This window comes from Marmota marmota, unplaced genomic scaffold (genome assembly GCF_001458135.2).
Source record: "Marmota marmota marmota unplaced genomic scaffold, marMar, whole genome shotgun sequence".
Taxonomy (NCBI): domain Eukaryota; kingdom Metazoa; phylum Chordata; class Mammalia; order Rodentia; family Sciuridae; genus Marmota; species Marmota marmota.
In genome coordinates this window covers 10,689,010-10,714,197 of record NW_025999880.1, presented here as the reverse complement: position 1 = coordinate 10,714,197, position 25,188 = coordinate 10,689,010, and the positions used below count along the sequence as shown (strand labels likewise).

Genomic DNA, 25,188 nt, shown 5'->3' with positions numbered 1-25,188 from the left:
CTTGAAAGGAAGGGGCTGCAGTTACTACGGAGCAGTATGGGCCCGGATCATGCCTGACTTGCTCATGGCATCTGGGCTATGTGGAGATGACTCAAAGCTGCACAGCCCTTTCTTGAAAGGGATCATTTTAAGAGTGAGCCTTCTAAGTTAGATCCTAAAGTTCAAACCTTGGTTTCACTGATGACTTGCTTGTTACAGTGGGCAGATGATTTAACCTCTCCCTGTCTCAGTTTCCTTACCAGTAAGTATAGAAATACTACTCGTAGTTACTAAGCATTGGCTAGTAATGCTGTGAGTTGGCTTTCTCAGTCTCCATTCCACCCTCCTTTCAGGCTGCCTTCCTCTTCTATGAAGCCTGGAAAGCCACAATCTACATTTTCCAGATGCCTTTGCAGCTAGGCTTCAGGATGCAATGTAGAGTCTGTTAATTAGATACATGCCCAGGGTCTGGATGGCCGAGTGAGGCAGGAGCACAGACCTTCTTCTTGAACCTCCTGCTGTCAAACGAGGGTGTGGGAGTGAGTGGTTTTGCAGTCGCCTTTCATGGCAGTGTCCTGTCTCCAACCTCCTGGGTGAGCAGTGGTTATGGGGACAGAAGAGTCTTGATTCTGGTTTCCAATCTCTGGCTCATAGCAATGGGGCTGTTGTGGCTTTAGTAATTCTATTAATAGCTTTTGGGATGGCATCTCTCAAAACTGACCACTTATTATTGTTCTGGAAACCAATCCTGGGCTCCTAGACCACATCTAACTCTTTTAGCTCTTCTAATGATTCTGTACACCCTATTTGCCTTATAAAGCCATCTTCTGCTTAAAATACCCAGAGTTGTTCTAGTATCTTGTTCTAAGCCCCAACTGATACAAGGACCTCCCAGAGTTGCTGTGAGAATTCAAGGAGGTCATCAAAGTGCTATGCAGCAGGGCCTGGCACACACATGGTTAGCACAGGGTTCAAGAAGCATTCATCAGTATCTCCATCCATTGCTGTTATAATTATTCCATTCCAAATTCCTGGCTTTGGGCTGCCGCTGGAAAACCTGGACAGCCAGTTTTTGAATAACTGAAAAATTGTAAGAACTTCCTCCAAAGGCTTTTACAGTCCAGAGGACTTAAAAATGAGATTCATTTTATTAATTGATTTCAATGGTCCCTGGTAGTTCTTTTTTTAAAAAAATATCATGTTCCCATTTTTGGAAAAACAAAAAGCCGTTCAACCAATATTACTGGTTTTCTCATTTTTCATTTGTTCATATCTGAGAGTTCCCAAAGCCTGGGGGCCCTGTCTTAGATGGCATCCCTGGTCCCCTGACACCATATCCTTGTTCTCAGAAACAGGGCTGCAGGCTCTGGCAGAAGACCACGAACTTCGTGAACCAAGGGAGCCTGAGGGGGACAGGGTGCAATGGTTATTTTCTTCACTTGGCCCAGTGATTGGCAGGAGCCGGTCTCAGGGAAGTAGGATGAGTGAATGAATGAACGCCTGGGTCCCTCGCCTGACTCTGTTGCCCCAGCCCTGCAACGAGGCCATTTCCAACTGTGCCTGGGCATTAGAATCACCTGGTTTAACAACTCAGAATGCCCAGGCCTTACCTCTAGATGTCATGATTTAACTGGTTTGGAGTGCCAACACATGCCCTGTATTTTTAAAAGGCCCTTTGGTCCCCTTCCTCCTATCACCAGCCTTAATAATGACTTCCTGGAAGGACCAGGCAATATGAGGATTAGCTCTAGGTAAGTTAATCCTATTAAAATTATCCCCATCATCTCAGTTGTCAGCTAAGAAGCAGCAACACCAGCCTGTTTGTGTTTAATTATTTTCCTTCCCTTTCCTATCCTTGGAGGGGTAGGGCATTACAAGTACTGGGTGAAGACCCAAAGACCTAGTGAGTTCATAGAGAATTCCCTCCTCCTACCCTCTCATCCTTATATTTGAGGGGAATAGCTCTGCTTCTTGGACTCGACTCCACTGAGGCTGTCTCCTGGCACCTACCAAAGAATGGGGTTCATTGTGCCTTTTTGGAAATAAAGGGAGCTAGTTTGTGCTGTCCTTGGGAAAGACACCCCTCCTGTGGCCTTCTCAGGGCCACAGAAATGTGTTGCTATTAGTGTTTAAACAATGGGTGTTGCTTGAGCCTTTCACTTAATTCTACTGTGGAGAGAGGAGCAGTTTTGCCGAGAGTCTGCCTGAATATTTCCATCTTGCTTCATCAGGAGCCTTGGGTTCTGGAAGCTGGCACCCTCCCAGCTCACGCAGGTTGGCAGGCAGCAGCGGGAGCCAATTGCAGTCATGTGAAACACTGGCTTGGAATCAGAGATGGACAAGAGCCAGGCTGCCCTCCAGGAGTTCAGAGTCAAACAGGGCAGCAATGAGAACCGGCAACCCTTCTTGTAGGGCAAGAAGGAAAACCTCGGGACATTGACTCACTTTCCAGATTGAATAAAACTGGAGTCTTAAAGGGAGAATGCCTATTGGTCACGTGGAGAAGGAGGGGAAAGGACGTGTCAGGCAGGAGGAACCGTGATAGCAAGGGTGCAGAGGCGAACTGTGGGGCCCTAAGCAGGAGGGATGGCAGCAGGAGAAGGAAGAGGCCATAACATGAAAGCCCTCCGGAGCTGGGACTTGGTCCCAGAGGCATGAGGAGCTATGGAGGAAGGGTTTTAGGTGAGGGAATGACCCAATGCAATTGGCATTGTAAAGGGATTCCAGGTGGCATAGGCATGATGGAGGGGCAGAGGTTTGGCTTCAGATCTTTATCCTGCATGGTGTTTCTCTAAGTGAGACCCACGAACCATCTTCTTTCCATAACTTGGGGTGGTGGGTGAGTGCAGGGGGCTTGGGTAGATGCAAGTTCTTGGACTCCAACCCAGACCTAGGGATGTTGAGGGCAGGATGAAGCAAAGTGCCTTCTGAAGAGCTTCCCAGGAGATTCTCAAGTTCATTTTTTTTTTTTTTTTTGCATACTGGGGATATTGAACTCAGGGGCACTTGACCACTGGGCCACATCCCCAGCCCTATTTTTTAATTTATTTAGAGTCAGGGTCTTACTGAGTTGCTTAGTGCATTGCTTTTGCTGAGGCTGGCTTTGAACTCACGATCCTCCTGCCTCAGCCTTCGGAGCCACTAGGATTATAGGTGTGCACCACTGAGCTGGCTCAAGTTAATTTTTAAAGTTAGAGAACTTCTGCCCTCAGAGGGAGTATACATCAATATCTCTTCTGAGGAAACTGTCCCACAGACTTCTGCTGAGGAGCCATTTCTAAAGCAACACTTGTCTGAATTGCTGGGGAGACACATCTGTACCTGATTCAGCAGGACTGGGTGGGGCTGAGGTTCTGCATTGTAACAAGCCCCCAGATCATGCAATCACTGCTGGTCCTGAGCCACAGTGAGTAAAGAGACTATCTTGTGATTCCTTTTCTGTAGCTGCAGCTGATTGATTGCCCTTGGGCCAGGTGACTATAGCTGGTCTAGTTACAGACTGGAGAGGCAGCCTGGGAGAGGCTTTGCTTCACCAGCTGATATTGATTAAGTGCAGGGATTAGGTCCTCTCTTTCAGCTGGGGAATTCAGGGTTAAGTCTAAATCCACAGTTCATGGGAGAGGAAGGGAGGCCCATAGAAGAATCTTATGTGGAATCACGGTGTGTTGTCAGGGTGAAAAGGGCCAGGTGAAGATGCAGGAATTCCTGTTGCTGGCTCCCCATTGCTGTGTTGGGTTCCTCCAGTTACTGAATCACAGTCTTCTGGGTTTTTCTAATAATGTCCACCTCCCCATTGGTGTGTCCTTATAATAAACACTCAATACTTGGGTGGAGGGAACTGAGGGAGATTCTTCCTTACTGCATTTGTTTGCTGGCACAGCCGTAGCAAAGTACCACACACTGGGTGGTTTCAACAACAGAAATTCATTTTCTCACAATTCTGGGAGTTGGAAGTCCAAGACCAAGGTGCTGGCAGGGTTGATTTCTCCTGAGGCCTCTCCCCTTGGCTTGCCTCTGCCCTCTACTGTGTCTCCACATGACCTTTCCTGTGCATACCTGTTCTGGCGTCTCTCCCTCTCTTGTTAGGACACCAGTCCTGTTGGATCAGGTCCATACCTTTATGACCTCATTTAATCTTCATTACCTCCTAAAGGCTCTGTCTCCAAATTGAGGCACATTGGGAGTTACAGTCTCAAACTATGAATTTTGGGCGGATATGCATTGTGGGGATATGGTGTTAAAGCCAGAAGACCCGAGTTCAAGTAGACTCTGTACCTGCCCAGCATTGCTCCTGGGCTTGTTCCTTCCCTTTCTGGACCTGACTTTTAGTGTGAAATCAGATGGTTTGTCCAGAGGGCTCAATCTCCATCTGAGCTACTTTATTTATTTATTTTTTTCCCATGGAAAATACTGTATTTCTGTACACAGGAAGGAGAGCTGCAAGCCCCTCACAGGAAATTCTACCCCAAAGAAAAATCTTAGCAGCAAATTTTTATCTGCCTCAGCACTATCAGCATAGCCTGGGCTGGAAAGTTGGGCTTCCTAAAGCTGGGCACCCACCATGCCCTTCCCACCAGAGAATTCCAAATAATACAGGAAAAAGGAACTCTTGCCAGTACCGAGATCCAGTAGGAGCTTGGGAACCTGGTCATTCCTAGAGAGCAGGCAGTGACCCCAATATGAGGGTTAGACTGGAAGTGATGATGGGATTCTTCTCTGGGTCCTATGACGTGCTTTGAGGAAGGCTGGCATCAGGTTGGGGACTTGAAGGAAGTTAATCATGGGTTCTTGGGTGCACACATGTATGTGTGTAACAGGGCACAGGCTTTGCATTCTCCTTGCGCTTGATGTCTGCGTCTGCCGCCCTCTCCCTGACAGTAGCATAGTACTTTGCACTAGATCTCTTTCTGTGGCTATGGCTCCAGAAATCTGTTGCTCTAAAAAGAATCACTGGTTCTGCAACATGGCAAAGGTAATAGCTGTCCAGGGGTAAGACAGATGACTAGAAGAGTGGTTTGTTCCAATCAGATATCCTTGATTTTTTTTTCTTTTTTAAAACAATAGGCTGGTGACAGGTGTGATGGCTCAAGAGTGTCATGGTTCCAAATCTGATATGACCCTCAAAGAGGTCCCCTTCCTGACCTCCCAGATACCAAGGCTTCAGCAGACAGAGGCCATTCTTGCAGCTGTGATCCTGACTGCTACCTGCCTTCTTGACAGGACCTCACTATCTCTCCACCAACAGAGACTTCACATTTCCAGGGTTCCTCTCAGACCTGGGCTGGACCTCATCCAGAAGGTCTGATTAGCCCAATTTGGGGAGCCCAAGTGCCAGTAGAGTGTCCAAAGGGCCCAATTCTAGACATTGGATTTAGGGGCTGAGTTGAGGGGGATCTCCTTGAGCTCCGTCCGCAGGCACAGGTACTCCCCGATGACAGCCATGAGTGCAATGCACACGGCTTGGACCAGCCACCAGGTCAGCGCTGAGGGGAAACGGGAGCTGTAGAACCAGCAGCCCAGGAGGTGAAAGAAATGGACAGTGACAGTGAAATCCAGACACTGCTTCCCTCGCCGGATGAAGTACAGCAAGCCCAGGGCACAGGTGAGAGCCTTGAGGATGAAGGACATCATGGACAGCTGGCCTGGAGGGGTAGAAAAGCCCAGGATCTCGGCGTCGAACATCTGGTCCAGCGAGAGGCTGCTTCGCACTAGCGTGTCCACCAACGCCAGCCACAGGCCCAGCGAGCTGTAATAGACAGTCTGCACAAGGACGATCTGCGACAGGATCAGCAACGGGTCCCACACGTAGCCGCGGAACTGGCCCGCCATGCGGGCCCTCCGGCCCGGTCACCGCCCGCGCCTCTGTCAGCACCGCAGCGCCATGGGCCCCGGGCCGCCCCGCCACAGGTGACGGACTCAAGGATGAAGCATCCGCGCGTGGTGTGGCCTCATCGGCAGGTTCCCGAAACCCGACTGACAGACAGAACCATGGAGGAGAGGCCCTACGGCCTAGAGAGGCCCTGAGCTACTTTAATACTCTAAGAATGTCTCAGTCTGTTCATGCTGCTATAACAAAACACCACAAACTGAATGGCTTAAACAACAGATATAAATTCCTTCAGTTCTAAGAGGCTGGGAAGTTCAAGATCAGGACACCAGCATGGTCAAGTTCTGGTGAGGACACTTTTGTTTTGTCTTGCAGATGATCTTCTGCTTGCTGTGCCCTCACATGGCCGAGAGAGCACTCTGGTTTCTCATATTTCCTGGGGACACCAATCTCATCATGGGGGCTCTACCCTCATGATATCATTTAAACTTATCTCTCAAAGGCCCCAGCTCCTACTACAATAGCATTAGGAGGGAAGGCTTCAACAGATGGATTTTGGGAGGACACAACTATCTCAGTCCATCACAAAGAATATGATCTAAGGTAAGGGGAACCCAAATAGGTTCTCTTTCTGGGCAGCAATGATGCCAAGGAGACGTCTGCAGGTGGGCTTAGGTGGTCCAGAGTTGCTTCCAGAAGCCCTGAGGGGTTTCTGGATCTGATTTTTTTTTTTTTATGACAAAACAAAAATTTTCTCTTAATGTTGACTTCAACGGCAGGATCCCTGCTGCCACACATTCTTTCACATTCTCATAGCTTTTAGCCTGAGAGAACTGCTCATAATCAACCCAGCTTGGACTTGCTAATCACATGCAAACAAATGCATAAAGCATTGCCCCGGGAATTCTAGCACAGAGGAAAGAGCATCCAGCTGGGAGTCAGGAGTCTCAGGGCCTTGCTCTGTTACTTATAGGCCTGCATGATCTTAGACAGCCTTTCCAGGCTTTGGGCCTCAGTTTCTCTGTCTCTAAAATGATTTGGAGATCTGGTTGACCTCTCAGCAGTGGGGAGGTGATTTCTAAGGCTTCTCTCTGTAGGAATGTCTTACGATTCTCCTGTTTATTTGAAGAGCAATTCTTTGCTTTTCATATTCAAATAGCCTTGTCCTTGCACCTTTTTTTTTTTCTCTTTTACCCCATCCAGTTGGCATCACTCAAAGTCGTTTTAAGATTTCATGACTTTTTCTTTTCCAAGTCTGACTAGTTCTTTGATTTAGCCTTTATGCTTTTTCTCTGGGGGGGGTAGGAGCAGGAACCAGTACTTCAGGGTGGAGGCTCCTGCTGGGCTGCTGACAGTAGCTGGGACCTCGAGGGATGTCAGCGCTGCCACCATGTTGGCGCCGGCGGAGTTAGGTTTTGATCACACTACTCTGGTTTGAGAGCTGTGGTCTGGCTGCTCCTGGTGTGAGGACTGAATTTCTTCATGTGTCGCTCTGCAAAGAATTTTGCCTGCCATTTCACTCTGGAACTAAGACTCCTTGAAGGGATGAGACCTGCAATGCTGTCATGTTGGTTGTTGACAAAAAACCCCCCAGAAAACCAGAAAGTGAGGTTCAGGGGATGCCCCCACCCTTATGCACAGTTTCTCCTATTTTTTTAGGAACTCTCTGTATGGACTGGCTAATCCTTGAACCTCATTTGTATCGTTTCTCAGGGTTGCCATCACAGAGCACCACTCACTGGGTAGCTCAAAACAACAAAAATGTATCGTTTCTCACTGTTCTGGAGGTCAGGCGTCTGAAAGGTCAGCAGGGTCATGCTTCTTATGAAACCTGGAGCAGGGAGTCCTCCCTTGCTTCTTCTTCTTCTTCTTTTTTTTTTTTAGAGAGAGAGAATTTTAATATTTATTTTTTTTAGTTATCGGCGGACACAACATCTTTGTTTGTATGTGGTGCTGAGGATCGAACCCAGCACCCCATGCATGCCAGGCGAGCGCGCTACCGCTTGAGCCACATCTCCAGCCCCTCCCTTGCTTCTTTCTGGCTTCTGGTGATCTGTGGCAATTTTTGGTGTTCCCCGGCTTGTAGATAAAACATTTCATCCTCTCCTCCATTGTCACAAAGCACCCTCCCATCCATGTGTCTGTGAGCTTTCTTATAACACTCGTTATTGGATTAAGAGCCCATGGTATTTCATCCACTATGACCTCATTTTAACTAATTACATCTGCAACAACCCACAACCCTGTTTCTCTTTAAGGGTCACATTTTTTGGCATGGGTGGTTACGATTTCAACATATATTTTCGGAAGACACAATTCAACCTATATAACACGGCTGAGATGTCTTTATTCTGATTTTTGTAGATGAGAAAATAAGCTCAGAGAAGTGGATGACTCCTACAACTCACATAGATGGCAAGTGGCAGAGCCAGAATTTGGGGTGTAGTTTACCTGCTTTCTATGCCTGTGGGCTTTCTACCACAGTCGCTTTCCCACTCATGGTCTCTGGCCCGCCTCTATGGAGTACCTGTTAAACAGGTACCTGGGCCTGGATATGTCTGTTTCTAGTGAGCTGCTGAGGTGCTGCTGAGACACACTAGAACTTGGGAACTCCGGCGGTTCATCTTGGTTCTTGATCAGGCTGAGCAAGGTGAACGGTTGAACAGCTGCTGATTGTACAGATGGGAAGGGGTGGTGTGTGGGTAGAAAGAGCCAAAGTCTAAACTGGTGCCTTTCAAACTTTACTGTATAGATGAATCATCCGGGGGCATCTTGTTAAAATGCAGATTCAGATTCAAGGAGACCGGGCTGGGGTTTGTGATTGTGCATCTCTAACAAGCTCCTAGGCGATATTGGTGCAGAGGCTGTGAGGACCACACTTTGAGTAGCAGGGGTCTAAGAGGCCGTCTGTCCCAGAGGAGACACCATGGGTGATGAATTAAGAATGGATTCCCAAATCTGGCTGCACATTGTGACCACCTGGTGAGTTTTTGATATACCCATCTCCAGTACTTGTACTGCCATTAAAAAAAAAAAAAAAGTTCCTCAGGTAATTCTGCTGTGTGGCCAAGGGTAGTCACTATTTTACAGAAAGGTGGGGAGCATATGGATGTGTATGTGGAAGAGGGTGTCAGCTTTTTTATTGCCCTGTATGCTTCTTCCTTTGGAAAGTTGCCAGCCTGCCCTACTGACTTGCAGCTGCTGAGCTTGAGGCCAGATTCATGGGAAGGAGTCTGGTTCAGCAGGCTGGAGGGTGGGCAAGGGACTGTTCTGCTCTGCTGATGTTTATGCTGGAGCACTGGGTGCTGAGATCGGTGGTTGAGCTTCCCTGGGGCTCTGGAAATCAAAATGGGTTGCTGTTTCTAGCTGGAGTTCAGGTCCTTGATCTCCTTTTTTAAAGTGTCAACTGACTTGTCCACTAACCCTCTCCTCTCACATCCACTTTCTCTACTTCTTTACTTCGTCCTTGGGACAGCTTCTCTGATGAGTCCCAGCATATCCAAATGGTTCACCCCAGGCAGAGTGAGCTCCGGTGCAGTATGTGGCTTGTGCATGTTTAACCTCCTTCCCTAAGATCCCTTCTTAGGGATCTTACTTGTGTCTGACCCCAAAGCCTCTGATCTTAACCATCATATTGTACTGAATCTGTTCCTGAGACCCTGCAGTGGGCAATATTTTAGAGTGGCAGATGAGAGCTTTGGTCTCAGACTCACTTGGGATTTCCTCCCAGATCTTCCCCTTCCTAATTATTGGTGTTGGAGGAGATTTTAACATGTTTGTTTCCTTATCTGCAAAATGGGGCTAGTGGTAGTCTCTACCCTACAGGACTGTAATGAGCACTGATTATTATGAGATGATTCATGGAGAGCATCTGAAGACAGCGTCGGCATGTGTAAACATGTATCTGAAGGAACCTAGATGAGACTGACCTTCAGGGGCATCTGCTGCCCCTGGGCTCAGGATGCTGCTTCTGTCTCAGTCCCTAGAAAAAGGTGAAATGGGCAGGTTTGCAAACAGGCCTTTGGGTGAACTCATTTTTCACTAAGATCTGTCTCTTTCTAGTCTTCTTTATCTGATTAAAAAATTGTTTGTAATAACCACATATTTGGAGTACATTAAATTGTCACTCCATGAGACACTATAGTAAATGATTTAGAGCATGGACTCTGGTGTCCACTATCTGGTTGTGCCATTTAGAAGCTTTGCCATCCTGGACACGTCCCCAACTCACTGTCTCAGCTTCCTCTTCTGTAAACCAGGGATAATAACCTGGCTTCTGGGGTTGCTGAGATGATAGTTCAGATGTAGTAAAAGGACAGAGCCTGGTACTTAGAAAGTCCTTGTATCTATTAGCGATTGCGATAGACTGCAAACCCTGGGGCATATTATGAGACTTCCCTTCTCCTTTAATCCCACATCTACCTTATGAAGCAGGAGGTATTAGCTCCATTTCATAGATGAGGAAATGAAGGCTCAGATGTTTGGAAGCTGCACCAAGATCATACACATCGTATGTGATGGAACCATGATTTAAACCTTGGACTTTTAACTGAAAAACTTTAAGTGTTTCTTTTCTAAGGGTTCTTAATCTGGGGTCCAAGAAAACCCTGTGGATTATTTGTAGGTTTCATTGAGTTTGGGGACCTTTTGAAGTTGTTTTCAAGTCAAGCGTTTGTATTTTTGGTTCAGAATCCATTGCCCTCTTTGGATCTACAGGATAAACCATTGTAATTATCCTGAATTTCTTATAAGATAGCAAAATTGTTTAATTAACTCCAAATGTATAAAACCACCATTTCTGGGATCATGGAAATGATTGGGCTGTGATGCAGCTGAATTTCTGGAACTGGTAATTTTCATGCACACCATACTAGTGTCTCTAGCGCCATTTTGGCCCCCGTGTTTCTAGGCAATCCAAATGAGGACAGGATGATCAGAAAACCTGCAGTCCCCCCGTGGAGGTAGACTCAGAATCCTGGGTTTCACTCCCACCATCGCCTCAAACTGCCAGGGCTTTATCTTCCTTACCTGTAAAATGTGGGTATTGCCTCGTCGGTCTCTAATTCTCTCCTAATCTTTCATGGGACATTCTGCTTCTGTCTTTTTAAATGAAGTCAAGATACAGATTAGGAGGTTCATTCCTTAAACAAAGGGCAGGCACATTCTGGGTAGGCAGGGTAAGAGTGGAAACATGGCTAGTCACAACTGGAGATGGAGCTAAAGAGAAGCAGGAAGCTCACACATATCTTTGCTCTCCTTTCCCCAAGAGATGGCCACCACTGAGGACTGTAGAGTTAGAGCTGTAGAGATAACTCTTAGCCCACCCAGTGATGCTTCTGAGAAAACTGAGTCCAGGAAGGTGAGCATATTACATAAGCTCACATGGCTGGTTTGGGACTTGCACCCTGGTTTCTAGAATCCAAATCCAGTGCCTGTTTATAAAGCTCATGAATACATAAAAAGGTTTAGGCGCTTTCTCAGGAGTACCCAAATGGGACACATGTATGGACTAATGGACTCCTAGGACACATTTCTGGGAATATTGTGCCTCTCCTCCCCATGCCTCACCATGGACATCCATGGCATGTTCTTACCTGTCCATGCCTTTACTCATTGGAGTTGGGGAGGTGAGGACAAAAGGAGGATATTGGCCCCAGGGTATCTGTTCCTATTCTGAGGAAGTGTGGGGTGGAAAGACATTCATAACATACATACTCCTGTGGGGAGGATAAACCTGGTGGTTTCTATGCCACACGAGGGGTCACAAGCTTTCTTCTTTGTTGATAGGGCACGGGGGAAGGGTGCTGGGTGAGAGAGCAGCAAGCTTGGCCCTGTTTTTGAGAAAGGTCAGTTACTTTTCATTAAAAGAAAAATTTGAGGCAAAGTAAATTTAATAATTTATTTGAGCAAAGAAAAATTCATGAATTGAGTAGCTCTCAAAGTCGGAAGAGGCTCAGAGCTCTGCCCAACAATGTGAGCCAAGAACTCTTAAAGGCCAGAGGTGGAAACAAAGTAGAGAAATTTGACTGATGACAGCCAGGCATTCTCCACATTTGAGTATGGTCTGATCCGTTGGCTGAAATCTAGCCTTTTTGTGGCAAAAAAAAAAAAAAAAAAAAAAAAAATATATATATATATATATATATATACTTCTAAATTAGATTTCAGTTTGTTTACATAGTAAGTTAGGTTATGGTTTGTTACTGAAGAACTTGAAGTAAGAGGGAGCCTCAGGTTAATGGCCTCCTGCTTGTTCCATTGAACATGTTGGTGGCTGGGTTGGCAATAGCTTGTAGAAAAGAGGCCAGAGAGAGGGAATCACTTTGGCTTCCACTCTGGTATCTTGCATTTTCTGGATGATCTGTGATGATTGTTTTTTTTTTAACACATGACTCTTGTGTTAAAAGAAGTTAAGAAGTTAAGAGTTATCTTTTTGGAGTGAACCAACCAACCAGTTTTATGAGGATTCTAGATGGCCATGATTTGACACTATGCTTATGAAAGGAGGCAAAGATTGAGAAGGAAATGTCAAAATGCCTCTGGGACTCCTCTCCTGGAATGTATCTTGGGGCCGGCTGTGTAAGCTTTCTAGAGTTCCTCGGATGAGTTGGTTTCTGCTTTCCCTTTGTTCTAAGAACTTGAATGGGCTCTGGGGTCAGTCAGCCCGGATCCTGAATTTCAATCCCAGCTCTGCTACTTACCCTAGATAAATTGCCTTGTGTTTCTAAGTTTCAGTTTACCCCATTGCAAAATGCGGATGATGATATCTAACCCAGAAGGCAAGGTGACAGGTGTGTCTCCGGTACTTTCTGTAGGTATTGAGGGAGTGGGTGCTCCATGGTGGACCATGTCTGTTGATAGTAGGCCAGAGTGACTTCTCAGTGTGGGCATCTCCTGGGAGTGGCTTTTAAGGCACCCCCGCCATTCACCTACTCCTTTCTCTCCTGATTCTAACTCTCCCCAATTGGCTATTAGCACTCCTTGTTCCTCCTGAGTGAGACCTGCTTAAGTGGGAACTGCTACAGCTAAAGGAAACATCCCTGGGGGGCGGGGAGATGGGGATTAAGAACCAGCTGGGAGACAGAGTGAGTGATCACCTGTGGTCCCTGGGGATTCAGATACTCGGTGGTTCCTAGTCTCTATACTTATGGGTTCTCTCTCCCTGTTCTTTTCACAAGCACTATTTTTTCTTGTTAGAGAGAGAGAGAGAGAGAGAGAGAGAGAGAGAGAGAGAGAGAGAGAGAATTTTTTTATTTTTCAGTTTTTGGCGGACACAACATTTTATGTGGTGCTGAGGATCGAACCCAGCGCCCCGCGCATGCCAGGTGAGCGCGTTACCGCTTGAGCCACATCCCCAGGCCCTTACAAGCACTATTTTTAAAGTTAAAAAGTAATCTGAGGGCTGGGGTTGAGGCTCAGTGGTAAAGCACTTGCTTGGCATGTGTGAGGCACTAGGTTCGATCTTCAGCAACACATAAAAATAAATAAAAATATTTGGGCTGGGGATGTGGTTCAAGCGGTAGCGTGCTCGCCTGGCATGCGTGCAGCCCGGGTTCGATCCTCAGCACCACATACAAACAAAGATGTTGTGTCCGCCGATAACTAAAAAATAAATATTAAAATTCTCTCTCTCTCTCCCCCTCTCTCACTCTCTTTAAAAAAAATAAATAAAAATAAAATAAAGTTTTATTTTTTATTTTTTTAAAGTAATCTAAATAGTTAAGCAGTCTTCTCCTAAAAGTGTTATCTCATTCTCTGCCTGTTCATCCATCTATCACAATAAAGACCAACAAGATGGTTTCCCATGTGCTGGGGGCACTGTGCTGAGTATCTATAGAGGAATTCTTCCTGGATACTGAGAGAGGTGCCGCTGTTATTCCTGTTTATTCTCTTCCAATTCCTTTTTTTTTTTTTGGGGGGGGGGGTACCAAGGATTGAACTCAGGGGCACCCAACTGCTGAGTCCCATCCCCAGCCCTATTTTGTATTTTATTTAGAGACAGTGTCTCATTGAGTTGCTTAGCTCCTCACTTTTGCTGAGGCTGGCTTTGAACTCATCATCCTCCTGCCTCAGCCTCCCAGGCCATTGGGATTACAGGTGTGTACAATTGTGCCCAGCCCCAATGATTTTTTTTTAAGATGAGGAAGTGAGAGATACAGAGTTTAACTTGCCCAAGGTCACACGTCAGAGTGGCAGAGACAGACAGGAATTCCGGCAGCCTAGCACCAGAGCCAAAGCTCTGAACTGTGTAGGACCTGTTGCTTCTTCTGCTTGTGGGTGACATGGAGTGACTAGCCCCAAGTACAAATGCTGGGTTTGGGATGATTTAAGGTTTAGTGTTTCAATTTTTAAACGATATGCATGTATCATTTTTATAATAATGAAATAAAAGCGAATTCAGATAATACCCTAAGCATATTATTTGCAGGATGATAAAAAGAAAGCACAGATTTTTTTGGTAGGCAAAATAAAGGGTTTTTTGAAACGATGGGAGGAAGCATTTTATTTATCATTTTTTATTGGTGCATTGTAGTTGTACATAATAGTGTATAACAATATAATTTGGTCACTATCATTCCCCACTATTTCCCTTTTCTACCCCAGCACCCATCCCTTAGGGAGGAAGCGTTTTTGATTCTGATCATCTTCTCATGGCTCTCTTTGGAGGCGAATCATGGTTTGGGTATTCATGGTGCCTACCAGGGGCGCCCACTGCCTTACTCTGCCTCTGCCACAAGATGGCAGTCACAGCACAATGATGGGCCAGCCTGCACTGTCTCTGAAAGAGCACAGAGCATCTGTCTCCCAACTACAGAGATTGCTTGCTCCCCAATACACAGTGGGAGGCAGAGGCTTTTGGAGAGGGACTGCAGAGCCCTCTACCCTGCTGATCTGAGCCCCAGACATTCATATTAAGAGGCTTCCATTTGTAGTAACTCAGAATAGGGCGGCAGGGTCCATCTTGCATTCTGGTGGAAGAGACATTAAAGACAAAATGCCAGAGAGGTTTCTAGGCACAGAATGAGCACCAGTGAGCCTGGAGAATGGGTGATTTGTAATCTGTAGGATTATTTATCCTGTGACTTGTGTAGATTCTTTTTGCTGTATGAAAAAAAAAATTGGGGCTGGTCTTCCAGATGCAGAGGTTTTATAAGGCAAGTCCCAGGACAGGCAGTTGACAGCTTTCACTAAGGTGTCTTTCTAGGTGAGTTGCTGGGTAAGGCAGCTTCACCTAGGGCCCCAATTTTGTGCCAACTCCCTAGGAAGGAAGACCGTCAAGAACAAGGCTTGGCCCTGGTGTCTGTGGTAAAACTAGGGAAGTGCACAGGTGACTGTTGAGGGAAACTTGGAATGGGGGCTGCTGCATTACTACCACCTGAGATGCCCAATAGGGACTGGAATCAGGCAGGAGAAGTAAGTGCAGGACTTTTGTATCAGTTAACACCAGCTGCTGTAACAGACGAAACTTCAGATTTCAGTGGCATAACACAATAGAGGTTCATTTCTGGCTCACACAAAGTCCGAACAGCTCATGCTGACCAGAAAGTGGGTAGCTCTTCTCCAAATGGCAATTCAAGGGCACAGTTCCTTTCTCTAGTGACTCTTCCATTTTCAACTAATGGCTTCTAGAGACTCTTAAAAGTGGAAAGAAAACGGAGAAGCACATATTGAAGGCTTTGTGGGCCAGGCCCAGAGTGGGTGGAAGCATCCCTGCTACCTCTATTCCATTGCCAGAGATGAGTGGCATAGCTTCTCCTAACTACAAAGGAGGCTGGGAAACGCACTCCAGTGTGTGTCCAAGAGGATAAAAAAAAAATAAGGGTTGTGTACAGCTGGCTAGTCTCTGCTCCCGGACTTGTTGTTTAAGTAGTCAGACTATACAGCTTATCCCAAAGAAATAATCAGGTTTGCTCATACAGATATTCAATGACAAAGTCTGTTGTTATGAAAAAAGTCAATGTTTAGAATCAACATAAATGTTCAGAATAAGGGATTAAAGAATTTATGGTCTTTCCACACAAAGGAACAGTAGGCAGTCACCAAAAATTGTGTGGTAGAAGAATTTTTGACCCCACAGTCCTTATGGTGCTTTATTGAGTCACAATCCCTTGTTATTTATTAAGTGCTTTATTAAGTACTAATCCTGGGAAGCTCCAGGGTTCACATGAGTCGAGACTGAACTACAAAGAGGCATTCTTTATTTTCACTGAAATATTCTACCACTTAGCGTCATACACAAAATATTTACTTTGAATACAACCCTTTACCATATTCTTTCTGTACTTCTAGGAACACATTTCCTCAAAAGCAAAGTGTAGGATAAATTATGTGGCAGACTTTGTGGGCAACTATTTAATTCACTTCTTATCTCCCTGGTTCAATGTCTGACTCCCACCCTGAACCACAGGCAGCCCAGGGCAGAAGCAGTGTCAGCCTTGTTTACTGCTCTACACAGAGTGCGGGGCAAGAACAGGCATTTGGTAAAATATTTATCGAGTAAAGTTGAATCGAATGGGATGATGTCAAATGCAAAACAATGGGGTGAAAAAGCAAGAAAAAAGTGAACATGCATTAGGATGCCAGCTACGTGGAAAGTTCGTATATGCAAATCAAAAAGGCTGCAAGAGAACATCTCGGCACTATAGGGTTGTGTCATGTTCTTTTATTCAGAATTGCCTCTATTTTCCATTTCTTTTTTTCACAGAATCATTTGCATAATCATTTATAGCTATCATAATCAAAATTAAAAGAAAAAGCCGTTAAAAAAAAACCCTTCTCTAGCTGGAAGCAGTGGTGCACGCCTGTAATCCCAGTGGCTGGGGAGGCTGAGGCAGGAGGATCAGGAGTTCAAAGCCAGCCTCAGCAAAAGTGAGGCACTAAGCAACTCAGTGAGACCCTGTCTCTAAATAAAATACATAATAGGACTGGGGATGTGGCTCAGTGGCTGAGTGCCCCTGAGTTCAATCCCTGGTGCCCTCCCCCGCAAAAAAGAATCCTTCTCTAGAGACCAGAAGTGTGACTCTGATGCTATGTTTTGGGGAAGGGGTTGTCAGTGCCTCCTGGTATCAGCAGGCATGGGTGGGGAGCTACTTAAATCACTAAGCCTCAGACCCTTAGTTTAGGAATTGAGCCAGAGCACAGCCTAGATGTGGGGTGCCAGGCAGCACAGAGACAGGGGATCAGGAGGGGAGCTGACCCCTCTCATCCTGCTCTGAAGTGTGAGCTTGTCTCTCACCTGCTGACTGCACTGTGGGGTTAGCCTCTGGGAATAGATGTGTGTGGTGAGGATCCAGGGCTGGCTGTCATCATAGGCTGGACACTTGGTTCTGTGATCCCTCTGGGAGCTTCTCCATCCTCCTGATGTTGTTGGTAAAATACAGGACACTGGTTAAATTTGAATTTCAGATGAGCGATGAATAATTTTTTAGCATGAATGTCTTAAATATTGCACTCTTTATGCAACATCACCAAGATAAAGGGCCTTGTTTTGGTGAGATGACCTGCTTTTTAAGAAGTGGGGAGGCACAGTTGGTATTGCAAAGCCAGTTGCATCAGTCTGGTGACTTCCCCTAGCCACCTCCTTCCCTCCTCACGACCTCTCCTTCCTCCCTCTGACTGCCCATAGTGATGTCCAGCAGGGCAGCATGGCCTGATTCGGGGTTGGTCACTGCAGGGTGTTTTTCCTGGAGAATCCCACCTGAGCCAGATCAGACCCTTCAACCTCTTCTGGCATCTTAGGGCTCATTCCTCCAAGGGCAGTTCTTTTTTTTCTGGCTGACTTGGTCTCTTGCTGGGTTGCCATCAGCCAGGCCTCTTTCCCCAGGTTCTCCACGAGCTGGCCGGGCTCCCAGCTTCTCCCTGGAAGCAGCCCTCTTGCCTTTTGAGTTTTTCTTATGACTGCCCACATTTTTTTTTTTTTTAGGAGAATAGACCTAGATAAACACAATAAGAAGTTTCCTGGAAAGACAATTCCTAGATTTAAAATATATGTGAGAGCTGGTCTGTGGTGTGCTGGGGTTGAACAGGGCTCAGCAAGGGGGCTGGGGCCAAGAAGAGAAAGGCCCATTCAGTCTGGGAAGCCTGGAATGGAGTTGCAGGCCGAGCTCTGAGACCTGGAGCTTCATGTTCCCACACAGGGAAGAGCAAACGGAAGTAAAGCACAGGATAATCTTGCCAGCAAATGAGGCAGATGGGTCAGCACAAAGGGTCTGACTGGATTGTAGCAGATAGTGCCTCTGACAGGTGCCGGTTGAACCCGCTCAGCTGCCCAGCTGCCAGGAACCACGTGTAATTGGGAGCAAGTCCCACTGTCTTTGTCCCATCTCTTTTACTTGTCAACTGAAAACCAAGCAGTTCCTCTGTGTTGCTTGTTGGTGTTGAAAACCACATTTTCAGTGGAGGTTGGAGAATAAATCTTTCATGAATATGGAATTTTCCAGTTTTTAAAGCGTTAGTTTGAACCGAATGAAATGACCAATACTATTCTGCTTTGGACTTAGGAAAACAGCAAGTTTATATGCTGCAATCACCAAACTACACACAGTCACAGATACATGCGTTCACATAGAAACACACTGTTGTGTGCAGACATACTTATGTCACCAGGGGCTAGCAATTGGGCTTGGCATGGCCAATCCTGTCACAGACAATAGCTGTGGCTGACCTGGTGACAGAACATCTTCTGGCACTTTTCTCAGGATTATAAGTCTAACTGAACACACTTCCACAGTCTGCTGCTTGTTTAGTGCCCTGTGGAGAATCTGCTTTACTTCTGGTTTCTCCAGAAGACCCCAGCCCTTGGGGGAAGGTTCCCCTCGGCCCCCCCAGGAAGTCAGGACAGAGTCCTGCTGGGGTCAAGTTTTCTTCATTGCAAAACCCAAATTAGTTTTGTAAACATCAGCCCCAGCCTGAATTATTTTGTGTATTGCTATCGTCAACTTATTTATTAACTTGTCCCTGGGAGTCACTTAAGTGACTACTTAACTGACCCAGTTACTCTGGGATTCAGTGCTTTTCAACCATTGTCCCATTGATTGTCCCATCCTATGACCCTGTGACCTCTGATGTGTCCTTGGTGGTACGAAGTAGGACAGGAAGAGGCTAGATGGTCTCGGAGGGTGGGGACACGATTTGGAAGCTGCATCCAGGAAGGTGAAGCAGGGTTGGAGCCCAGGCCAGTGAAAAAGAAGAAGGCCCAAAGAATCGTGGAGACTGATCACCGAAGGATTTGGCAAAGCCCGGAAGCCAGGATGGGAGAGTGTTCGGCTTATTCACGAGGACAGCACCCTGAAGGATGAAGTGATTTTTTTTTTCTTTGTTTTACCCTGGCTCCTCCATTTGCAAGCTGTGTGTCCTCAGGAAAGTTTCCCAGCTTTTCTGAGCTTCAGTTTCCTCGTCCATAAGTGGAGAGAGTGATTCCTATTCCTGGGGTGGCCATAAACATCTGACGAAGAAAGGTAAGTGGAACATTATAAACTCTAAAGCTTGCGCGGTCAAGAGTGAGAATGTGCTTCCTGGGAGACAGTTGAGGGATGACAGAGACTTTGAGAAGCTGAGCATTGGGGAGTGATCCCAGGGAGCCTAGGGAGGAAGCATTGGCTGTAATTCTGGGTGGGTGGACAGGCAGGGAGCAGGGTTGCTAGGGAACCAGCCTCAGTCCTGTTGGGATGAAGGGCGTGATGCAGGATGCCAACTGCACATGAGAAATTCAGGCTCTTCTGAGATGCAGGTGACTGAAGGCTGTCCCTTCACTGTCACCACCACTGAATGTCTTCAATCTGTTGTCCCCCCTGCCAGGAGCCCCAGGAATATCTCTCTTATGGACTGTTCTCTAAGAACCTAGAGGTGATATGATATGCTGTTATGTTCCCAAGGCTCAGTGAGTATCACACATCTTAGAAATCCTAAGGTGGTGATGCACAGAAACAATCATTTGAATAGAAATGTTCAATAGTCAATCAACATCGAAAGCCTACCTATACATGTAAATTATTGGACAGAGTAGATCCTATAACCTGCGATCTTCTAATACATGTGCCCACTGAGAGGTTCTTTGGAACCTGGTACTTCCTTTGTCTCTCCTCACAATAAAAGAATCTTAAGGGAAAGGAATACAGCACAAATTAGCTTAAACAAAAAGGAAGATGATTTCTTGGCTTGATCGCTGGAAATATCAGTGGGCTGCTAATTATAGCATTCTGGGTCTCTCTCTCTCAGTTTCTTGAACCAGCCATCTCCTCATGGTGGTCAAAATAGCATCCCATACTTGCAGCCTTTTGGTTAGCTACACCAGTGGGACCACAAGGGCTTTCAGAATAACAGTGGCAGAAGAGTTCCAGGGAGGTCTTGATTGATTGACTTTTGGCCACGTGTCCCTTCCTGAGCGAATCGTTTCAAGGGTTCTGATTGACATCATGGAAGCAGAGAAAACATTCTTTGTTGGAAAGGTAGGGGTGGGTCCTGCAGGGCAGCAGAGGACACCCCCTGCAGTGCTTTAGTGTTACAGCTCCTTAACTGTCCACTCTCAGCTCTCTTAGGCAGGGACTGGGTCCATTTGTGCTCTGTAGTGCCCTCCGCACAGTGCTTGGGACATAATCTATACGACCAATGAACAAATGGAGACATTAATTAGATACTTCAGCAAGTTACTGGCAAATTCTGCATGTATAATGGGACTTCTTGGTATTTAAAGGTAGAGCACATTGCTTGAAGTGAAATTCACACAACTAAAATTAACTATCTAAAAGTGTCGAATTCTATGGTATTTAGTATACTCTCACTATTGTGCAACACTTGTATCAAGTTCTAAAACATTTTCATCACCCCCTAAACAAAACCCCAGACCTTACTGTACAGGCGGTCTCTGTTCCCCCTCCCTCAGCCCCGGGCAACCACCCATATGTTTTCTGTATTTATGGACTTCCATATTTTGGATATTTCATATAACATACTATTTCTTAATGAAAACAACTAAACAAATGAGTGGGAGAATTTTTCCTACATTTACCAAACAAATAGAAGAAAAAAAGAAAAAAAAAACACTTTGAATATTAGGTTGCAAATAGCACAAACTAGCTTGAACCAGCTTATCTGAGAAAAGGGAGATTATTGATCTACCTGAGTTCCTACCAGAAGCCAAGTCCAGTCAAAGGGCTCTGGTGCCAGGGTCTGAAGGTTCTCCAGAACATTGTCATTCATTTCACCTGTCGACTGTTTCTTTCTCTGCTCAGACGGTTTTTCTTTTTTTCCTTCTTGGAACGCCCGGCTGATCATGCACCATCCCCAACCACCAGGGTAATGTCTCTTTTGTTCTTCCCACATTTGGAGGCTAACTGGCTCTGAGTCTGACTTCCCAACTTCTGGGAGAGCAAATCGATTGGTCCAGCTTGGACTAGGTGTCTGTCCCTGCCCCACGCTGTGGCTTTCAGGGCAGGTCCCTTGGTAAGTTGACAAAAGAGCTTTATGAAGAGCAGAGGGTGACCTGGATCCAAGCCAACAGGGAGCAGACCAGCAGCAACTCAAAGGCTGGGGCTTCTCCTCTGGAGACCTGCCTGTTGCTCATAAGCCAAAGGGCTGCTCTGGCCTCCCAGAGCGTGGCTGTAATTGATTTTGCTTTAGAGGATTTCATGACCCTTCTTGAGATAATAAAAAGGACTAACATAAAATTCTCCCAAACAAAATCAATTGCTTTCTTTTTCCCCCAGCACACAGAGGCAGTCTGTGGTTCCTCTGAGTGAGCAGGCTCCTGAAGCGTGAAGCCTGGGGCCCAGGGGAGGCAGGCAGCCTGGTTTGGAGGACATCTGTGCCAGTCTGAGTCACATGGGTCTGAGTCTCATGCCTCTCCTAGACCTTTGCCCCAGTTCTTGTCTCAGAAGTTTTTCTAGTCTCCTGATAGGGGTCTTCAAAACTGGCTGGCCTCTTAATGCCAGAGGAAAGGGGCTAAGGCATGGTGGTGACAGGTTAAAGACAGGGACTCCTAGCTACTCCATGCATAAAAGGCACCTTCTTCTGAGCAATGGTGAGAAGAGTGACTGCAGCATCTTCAGGTGGTCTGAAGCATCTAGCTGCTGCAGGATTTGCTGGCAGCTAAGCGGAGGGGTTCTTATCTGGGACAGCAAGGATCAGGAGCTCAGCAGCTTATCTGCAATCACATTTCCAAAGTCCAGCTGAGCTTCAGCTTCCAGAACTTCTCAGCCATGAGCCTGTGTACACTCCCCAGGCTGAGGAAGGATGACAACAGTGCACTTTGGAGTCAGGCCAAACTCTATTAGGATTCTGGTCTGTGTATTATTAGTTGTGTGGCCTTGGACAATTCAGCCTCAGCTTCCTCATCTGTAAAATAAGCCTAACAATGCATGTTTTAAATTTTGTTTTGGAAGGGTCTTAGAAGGCTCAGAGTTTAGCTTGGTGGCACAAAGAAGTGACATTGATCCTCAAGAAAGAAAACCTGTTGAATATATTATTTCACTGTGAGGAGCATCACCTGATGCTCTGTTTCGCCTTTGGTTACTTTATTGTCTCTCTTTTTTTTGTTTTTTTAGAGAGAGAATTTTTTAATATTTATTTTTTAGTTTTCAGTGGACACATCTTTATTTGTATGTGGTGCTGAGGATCGAACCCGGAGCTGCACACATGCCAGGCAAGTGCGCTACTGCTTGAGCCACATCCCCAGCCCCATCTCTCTTTTTTTACAGTGTAATGAATGCCTTTTTGTTATTAATTTTTTAAATTTATATATGATAGCAGAATACATTGCAATTCTTATTACACACATAGAGCACAATTTTTCATATCTCTGGTTGTATACAAAGTATATTCACACCAATTCATGTCTTTATATATGTACTTTGGATAATAATGTCCATCCCACTCCACCATCATTTCTAACCCCATACCCCCTCTCTTCCCCTCCCATCCCTCTGCCTTATCTAGAGTTATATTTTTCTAGCTCATACCTTTAATTTTTGATTGCCTTTGGGTCATTCTTTTGGCCTCAGTTTTCGTCATCTGTAAAATGAGATTGTAAGATAAGATTATCCCCAAGGTCCCTCCTTGCAAAAGAGCCCAGGTACATGGAGTCCTCCAAGACAGGAGCATGAGTTTCCCAAAGCCTAGTTAAAGCTGACCATCTGTAGGACTGCTAAAAACTAGGGGTACCTGATTTTGACTCCAGCCATCTAGAAAGACCACAGCAGAGAGGGGAGAGCTATTTTCTTAATGTGTGTGAAGAAAAGAGACTGACCTGCTATTTGCCTTCTCAGATTTTGTACTTTGCTAATACAATTTGAAGTTGCTCATCCAAGATGATTTGTGAATTACAAATAGTTTTTCAACCCCAAATGCCACTTGGTATGATATCAAAGATGACTTACTCACGTCAGCAAGTTACCATGAGGAGAGAATCATCCTTCCATAATGACTTTTCCATGAAGTTTCAGAAAACACTATATTATGGAAGATTGGTGACTAGAGGGGCACAGAGCAGCAGTTTCATCATAATACGGCCATTTCTTTGGGTATCTATGAACTCTTGTTCGCAGTACTCAAGAAAATGTTTTTGCATTATACAAGAGCTGATTTATTTGCTCCAAGGAGGACCCTGGCTTCATTTCATTGTAGGTGACTTTCTTGATAAAGCCCAGCCCAGGGTAGTCATTTGATTGGCCAGTCATTTCCTGTGGAACCACAGGCTTACTGCAGGCTTCCTGGAGTAAACACATGCCTGTACTGGGTGACTGGTGGGTACTGCTGGGTGCTGGGTGAGAGGGTACCATGTAGGAGAGAGAACAGTGGAACTAATAATGGAAGCTCCCAGTCCTGGCCCTGGCATGTATGGTTTTGTTGCTGATTGATTTCTCTCTCTGAGCTTCAACTTCTTGTCCCATAACATAGGGAGTAGCTCTGAGCTACCACTGTTTCTAGCTAGTTATGATGGTTACTTCTCAATGAGGATACCTACCAACAGACTTTGTGGTGAAGGAGAGAATTCTGGGAAATGTTGGGGACACTAGGGGAAGGTTACACATTTCACACATGGAAGTGGAGGGTCAGGCTTTGACCTTGCCTACACCCATATGTTTGCTACTTCCCTCCTGGGTTTTGACACCTATTCTTTGGAAACTTAGATTGTTTATAGGGAGTTCAAGGAGTCTACAAAAGTCTGATCATCCCTGTTAAAGATGCTGGGAATGTAGTGGTGACATTTTGTTTGTTTGTTTGTTTTGTTTTTTGTGGTGCTGGGGATTGAACCCAGGGCCTTGTGCCTGAGAGGCAAGCACTCTACTGAGCTAAAACTCCAGCCCCCATAGTGGTGATATTACTACGTAACAGTCCTCTGACAGATCTTATATTGCCTTTATGAATTTGAATCCATATCCACCTCTGGTACAATGGTCACCTTTGTTATCTCCAAATACAAACATCCAGAAAAGTCCATAAACATCCTGCTCAGAAGAAGCCTCCAGACTTCTCTGTCTGGCTAAGTTTCCTATTCCTCATCCCTTGTCTGGGTTTGGTGATGGAATGTGTCCAGCTCTCAGTTCCTTAGGCAGTGTGGGGAGACCGCTGAGTTCAAGCAAGATACTTGTCCTTGCAAAGTTCAGGAGTAATTAACATGGCAGGAGGGGAGGAGAGCAATTTGGATTTCATCGCTTGGCAGCTTTGCCCCTTGAGAATACCTTGGGGTTGGGAAATGACCCTTTAGGCTCACTGTAGCATTTTTCTTTGAATAAATGACAAACATCCATCATGTACTACATCCCTTGCAACATTTCAACCTGTCATTAATGACCTTATTGGAAAGAACATTTGATTTAAGATTTAAACCTTTCATGACAACCTCTCTTAACTTGGATACATACATTTGAAATAAAATTAATATGATTTTAGCCTGCGGTCAAGTAGTAAATCCATGACTTTTCTGGGTTTAAGAATCAGCAATCTCCTCCCTCCCTCTTCAGTTTTTTTTTTTTTTTAAACAAATGTGCTTAACTCAATTCCTGCTGGGTCCTGGAAATGTATTTAGATGACTTCATCCATTTTTGACCAATTGATGGAATATTCTCTGAGGTGTCAGAAGAATTATTATCTCATTTTAGGACTCAAGGTTGGAGCAGCAAGTGTCTGTTATTCTCTCTGATAGCTGTACATCGGATTCTGAACTGATGGTCTTGTGGCTGAGGAAATGATTTAAGTCAGGAGAAAAGACAATGAATATTGTAATGACATGTGACAGCATCTGTAAAGCTGGAAAAACGTTGTTGCTTCCATTAGGGCCTCTGCTTTAATACACATCCATCTGCAGCTCCTTAGTCCATACACTTTTAACCTGATATGGGAGAGATGCAGCCATGACCTTGGTACCCTTAGCTTAGGATGCTCAA

At 45.6% G+C, this 25,188-nt stretch overlaps 1 protein-coding gene and 2 long non-coding RNA genes across 3 annotated transcripts; 1 reads left to right on the top strand and 2 right to left on the bottom strand.

Annotated features, from left to right (window-relative positions):
• The first annotated feature begins 4,594 nt into the window (after window positions 1–4,594).
• On the top strand, window positions 4,595–17,956 carry LOC125612109. Its single transcript, XR_007342429.1, has 3 exons — window positions 4,595–4,709; window positions 8,473–8,481; window positions 17,944–17,956. It is a non-coding gene; the product is annotated as an uncharacterized LOC125612109 (long non-coding RNA).
• On the bottom strand, window positions 4,994–5,992 carry LOC107150735 (protein SYS1 homolog). The gene has a single exon (XM_048788773.1). The coding sequence runs from the start codon at window positions 5,806–5,808 to the stop codon at window positions 5,338–5,340; it is 471 nt and encodes a 156-aa protein (XP_048644730.1). The 5' UTR covers window positions 5,809–5,992; the 3' UTR covers window positions 4,994–5,337.
• LOC125612108 lies at window positions 17,675–22,210 on the bottom strand. Its single transcript, XR_007342428.1, has 2 exons — window positions 20,924–22,210; window positions 17,675–20,402 (listed from the first exon to the last, which is right to left on the bottom strand). It is a non-coding gene; the product is annotated as an uncharacterized LOC125612108 (long non-coding RNA).
• Window positions 22,211–25,188: the final 2,978 nt, after the last annotated feature.